Source organism: Lathyrus oleraceus, chromosome 7 (assembly GCF_024323335.1).
Source record: "Lathyrus oleraceus cultivar Zhongwan6 chromosome 7, CAAS_Psat_ZW6_1.0, whole genome shotgun sequence".
In the NCBI taxonomy this organism is placed as follows: domain Eukaryota; kingdom Viridiplantae; phylum Streptophyta; class Magnoliopsida; order Fabales; family Fabaceae; genus Lathyrus; species Lathyrus oleraceus.
Window position 1 is genome coordinate 279,105,639 of NC_066585.1, and position 6,272 is coordinate 279,111,910.

The 6,272-nt window shown below is 30.4% G+C and overlaps 1 protein-coding gene across 1 annotated transcript; it reads left to right on the forward strand.

Moving 5' to 3' along the window:
- Positions 1 to 1,779: 1,779 nt before the first annotated feature.
- On the forward strand, positions 1,780 to 3,121 carry LOC127106518 (glucan endo-1,3-beta-glucosidase). The gene is made up of 2 exons (XM_051043802.1): positions 1,780 to 1,948; positions 2,043 to 3,121. The coding sequence occupies exons 1-2, from the start codon at positions 1,894 to 1,896 to the stop codon at positions 2,978 to 2,980; spliced, it is 993 nt and encodes a 330-aa protein (XP_050899759.1). The 5' UTR covers positions 1,780 to 1,893; the 3' UTR covers positions 2,981 to 3,121.
- Positions 3,122 to 6,272: the final 3,151 nt, after the last annotated feature.

The window sequence follows — 6,272 nt, forward strand, 5'->3', positions numbered from 1 at the left end:
ACTAAAGGATTATAATTGACTCCAGTTATTTTCAATAATATTATAAAATAATCTTGATTTCGACCAATTCATTAATGACACATAGAGGGTGTTCAATTCAAACTGATCAAAATAAAAATCATAAATCGAAAAAAAAATCATAAATCATAAAAAAAAATAAAAAATGATTAGATGTATTTGGATGTTATTTTGTAAAAACTGCTCGATTTGAATTAGATTTTTCATTAATTTTTTAAAATCGATCCAAATCAAACTGAATCTTATGTATGTATTTTTATACTTACTTATTTTTTATTAATATGATATGATTGTTTTAATTTATTATTCGTTTATAATTATTTTTTTAATATTACTTATTAGTTTAATTTACTATATTTATTTTTATTGTTCATTTGTTTCAACCATAAAATATTAATTTTTAATATATTATATATTATATATTATATCAAATATATTATTTATTATAATTTTTATAATCTTAATAAAAAATATAGTTTATAATTAATTATTCAAGAACCGATCCAAATTAAACCGCTTCAAATTGAATCGGATAAGATCAAATTTTTTTAATCAATCATTCAAAACTAAACGAAACTGTGAAAAGATTTATCTTTAAATCGAATGAATTTTTACCTTAAAATAATTCAAACTGTACCGCAAACACTTCTAATGACACGTATTTGTCTGAGTTCATTTTTATATGCTTACCGGTTATTTATTTTCAAATGAATAATATGGAAAAGATTAATTAGTTTATTTTATAAAAATTATGAGTTATATATTTTGAAAATTCTCATTTTTATTTAAAAATATAAATTAAACCAACTAATTAATTTGTGATTAATTTTTAAGTGTGGTACAAAAATATTCATTTTTATTAGTATATATACACTTTTGTGTTATTAATTAATTTGAAAGAATCTATATAAAAATATTATTAAATAGTTTTGAATAAAAAGATTTATAGTAGTATTATTAATTATAAAATTAATTTATTGTAGCATTAAGAGTAAAATTTCAAAATAACCCTTTAAAAAGACAACATGACATGACAAGAAAAAAAACATAAAAGGTTAGGTTTGTAAATTTAGTTGTAGTTTGTTTTCTCAAGTTTATTTATAACCAATACTACTTCTATGTCCTAACAATAATTATATCTAGGAAAGGTAGAAGCATTTTTTTTATGTGGCATAGATTACTACTGCATTAATGCATGGGCTTTGTGCAATTAACCATGTCATACTTACGTATGAGTTTAACGTTATGGTGACGTTGTCCTACTAGCCTTTAGTGTTATAGTGGTTACTAATGTCTAGTCTAGAATATGTTATAAATGTCGTGTGCCCCATATAGCTATAAGTTTCTTTGAAATGGTCAGTATATATATTCAAGTTGGCTTTTCCAAAGAAAAGTCATGAATTGATGGATATTATGCATTAAATTGGAAAGACTAGTTCATAAGAAAAGTCCAACCAAATATGATACGATCTCCATCACTTACAAAATCAGATTCTTCTTCAAATAATTTGTTATTTGCTTGAAGTTCATTAAACTACTCAAATTCAATCCCTTCATTTTTTATTAGAAATTCAATAACTTATTAAACATATGACCATTCAATAAACAAATGTATATGCAATTGCACCACCGAAAATATGGTTGGAATTAAAAAACATAGCATTAACTTTAGTTGAGTTCTTGAAGGGGCTAAAAGTCCTATGTTATTGGAGGGCCACTCTGCAATTAATACAAAATATGGACTTCATGAAATGTTGGCTTATTCTTATGCATATAAATATGGATTATCTGGTGGAGTAAAAGATATCAAAGTTGTGTACTTCCATTTTGGTATCATTCATCAAACAATATATTACTAAAAAGAAACACTTCAATATGTCTAATATTTTTCTGCTTATTGGTATACTGTCTATTGGATTAGCATTTACAGGTAATTACAGTAATATATATTCATAATTAATTTTATTATATTAATGACTATAAGGTTGCGAGTTCGAATTCTGACAAAGTGTATGTCTTTGCAGGTGCACAATCCATAGGAGTTTGCTATGGAATGATTGGCAATAACCTACCATCCAAGCAAGAAGTTGTGGATTTATATAAATCAAAAGGCATTAACAGAATGCGTTTATATTATCCAGATGAAGAAGCTCTTCAAGCCCTTAGAGGTTCCAACATTGAATTGATTCTTGATGTGGCTAAGGAAACCCTTTCTTCTCTTGTAAATGCCAATGAAGCCACAAACTGGATCAACAAATTTGTTAAACCCTACTCACAAGATGTTAAAATTAAGTACATCACTGTTGGAAATGAAATCTACCCTAATGACAATGAGGCCCAGTACATTCTCCCTGCATTGCAAAACATTCAAAACGCAATTTCTTCTGCTAATTTACAAGGCCAAATCAAGGTCTCTATAGCAATAGCCATGTCTTTGATTCAGAATTCTTATCCACCTAACAATGGTGCTTTTATTGACCCAGCAAGGTCTTATATACAACCAATAATTAACTTCCTAGTGACCAATGGGTCACCATTTCTTGCAAATGTGTATCCATACATCGCTTATGTCGGGGATAAACAAAACATTCATCTTGATTATGCTCTTTTTAATCAACAAGGAAACAATGATGTTGGTTATCAAAATCTCTTTGATGCGCAGTTGGATTCAGTATACGCTGCTCTTGAGAAAGTCGGGGGTTCTAATTTGCAGATTGTTGTGTCTGAGAGTGGATGGCCATCTGCTGGTGGAGATGGGGCAACACCGGAAAATGCTGCCACATATTATAGTAATTTGATTAATCATGTTAAGAGTGGGACCGTGAAGAAACCTGGTATGGCTATTGAGACTTATTTGTTTGCCATGTTTGATGAAAATCAGAAGAATGGTGCATCAACTGAACAACATTTTGGTCTCTTTAATCCTGATAAATCGCCTAAATATCAAATAAATTTCAATTAGATAAATTAATGGATGATTTTTACAAAAAATATATATGTAGCTAAGTATTGCATTCTATGAATAATTGTGCCAGAGTGCACATGACGTTGTTGTTGTTAGCATGTTACTATTTATATAATGAAAGGTGATATACTTGTTTAATTCTCACTTTCTATTATGGTCTGTGTTAGATAGTATGCTGTAAAACATCAAAATTGATTTTTTTCTCATATTCTTATGTCAAATTTGAGTTTGTTCGGAAGAGATAAAAAACAATTTTTGCATTAGATAAACATATTTTCATGTGTCAGATATTATATATGGATTTTCTATCGGAATTTTCTTACTTAACCGTCCTTCACACACAAGTACGGAAGAAGGGAGCAGTGATTAAACAAGGTAGACGATAATCCTATTTTAGGTGAGACTTGGAAATACAAGTCCTTCTGGCTAAATTTGAAAAGAGGAGTCTCTTAGACGAAATTTAAATAATCAAGTCCCTTAGACGAGTGCTTTAAATGAGACTTAAAAAGATGAGTCCCTCAAACGAGACTTAGATAATCGAGTCTCTTATGCGATACCTTTTTAGGCGATTCTCACAGACGAGACTTAGACAATCGAGTCCGCTCAGGAGAAACTTAGATAGTTGAGTCCCCTCATGTGAGTGCCCTAAGAAAGAGTCGTTCGGATTCTAGAGGCACGTGAAGCATTTAATACTTCATAATGATGAGGTAATTGATGGTGACGTGATGTGACAGGAAGGTCATTGGTACAAATCTAAGTCAACATATGTAGTTAAAGCGGATACAATATTTAAACTGTGAGGTTTCCCCAAAAACAAAACCCTTGCAGTTTAAATAGTGTATCAGTTTTTAACTACATATGCTAATCCAGATTTATACCAATGACCTTGCTGTTATACCACGTCACCAGAATTTAACATTTTTTTGGCAGAAATTGACTAAAGGGACCAAATATAGTAACAAAAGTGAAGTTAATGGACTAACTTGTAACAATTTTTTAATTAAGGGACTAAAGTGGAACATTAAATTAAGTTAAGGGACTTGTTCACTAATTATGCCAAACAAACAATAATCAAACATAAAGGGGATGCAGGAAGTGCAATGCCCAAGGTGCACAGGACCCAAGGGACGCTAGTCCAGTCTAATGGGAAGCTAAGAGAGTCAAAAGAGGTTGACTCATCTCATGCGTTGGATTCATTGTCTGATGATCCAAAGGCATAGAAAACGAGGGCGCATACAATATGGCCGGGGTTCCCACATGGGACCCCAGGTCAAAGGCAAGAGTATGCATATATGAAGGTTAATACACCAGTCATGTGCCATAATTCAACTCTATGAATTATCCACCAATGGTACATATACACATTCATAACAATATATCATTCACAATCTACCAATGGTACATATACACATTCATAACAATATATCATTCACAATCCAACAATGGTACATATACACATTCATAACAATCTATCATTCACAATCTACACATTCATAACAATCTATCATTCACAATCCAACAATGGTACATATACACATTCATAATAATAAATCATTCACAATCCACCAATGGTACATATACACATTCATAACAAATACACCATTCACATAATATGCAATTAAGATCATCTCTACCATCTTAACATTCATAACAAATACACCATTCACATAATATCTATTAGAGTCACCTTCTAATGCTTTAAACCCCAACCCAAAATGATTAACGAGTTGAAAGTTATGAATAACACCGTGCACTAAGGCGTTACTAAAAAGTTGTTGTTTTTCTAAATTTTCCAACATAATTTTCATCTTCTTCAACCCCAAAAACGTCCATGAAATAATCACCAAAATTATTTTATTCCTGAAACAAAGTTATAGCCTTCTGTTTCAGCTATCTAACGCTTCAAAAGGCACTCGATTTGGACTTACGGATCAAAAGTTATGACCAAAATGATTCCGACCGAAAAACATAAAAAGGGATCGCGATTGCAACGGACAAAATGCAGAATTTTCCGCGGTTTTCATCGTTGGAGGACTTCCGGACCTCCGATTTCAATTCCGTAAAAAGCTACACGTTCAGAAAATTATAACTCATACATTACTCTAAGTATATAACATTAATTTCCAGTTTTAACACAATTAAATCATCACAAATCAAGAATACTCATCAACACCTAACAATCCTAAAATCATGCAAATTAAGGATTTTAACCTAAACATACATCTACCCATTGACCCAATCATACTAACCCATAATAATAAGGATTTCCCCCTTACCTCTTCAATTTTCTGGAACCCTAGCTTTTCTCTTTACTTTTCCTCTCCTCTTTCTCTATTACCTTCAATGATCAAATGAATCCTAATTCTCACTCTCCTCACCTCTTACTATTTATATTAGTATTCTCTTTAGGCTTAAGTCATTATACTTCTAATTTAATTAATAGGCCCAATAAAACCTAATATTTAAATATCTCTATTTAATTCAAATAAATTAAACTAACACCATATATCCACCAAGTTAATTAATTCAATTATTCATGATATCTCCTATCAACTAAATAATTAATTAACACACCAAATTAATTAATATAATCGATTATTATACTACCGAACAACCCATTAATTAATTAATACTATAAATAAAATAAAATCTAATAATAATAGTATAATAAATAAATACTAAAAATTGGGTTGTTACAGACGACGTCCCTAAAAGTGTCAGATAACAATTTCACTTCAGAGAGTCAGACACTCTTATGATGACCAACTGTGTACTAATGGAGCGGAAAAGCTCACAAATATAACACTTCAATGATTAAAAAAACAAATAAAATATAAAATAAAATCCGATCTAATATCTTAAATTAGAATTTGTATTCCTCATAATTTTTCATATTTTGTGCAGAAGCAAAATAGACACAAACATGTCTATAAATTAAAATTAGAACATGTTAATTTATATAGGAATATTAAATTCATGATAAAAATGGAGAGAAAAGATAATACAACCATAATATGGATTATGACCGCGTCAACTTCGAGTGTTGAACCATGCTATGCTAAACTTTTAACACATAAGGCTGAGGTAGCTGGTGTAATTACAATGGTCCACAACAAGAGAACTAAAGGAGTTCAATGCTTACGAAGCAAACAGGTTACCACAGTCTGATAACGAAATTGGAGTCCACTATGTCACATGGACCACCTTATTGTTTCTAGCGACCGACGATATTGACACTCCAATATAAATATCATTGAAAATTTTAACGTTTCAATAGAAACCGCAACAT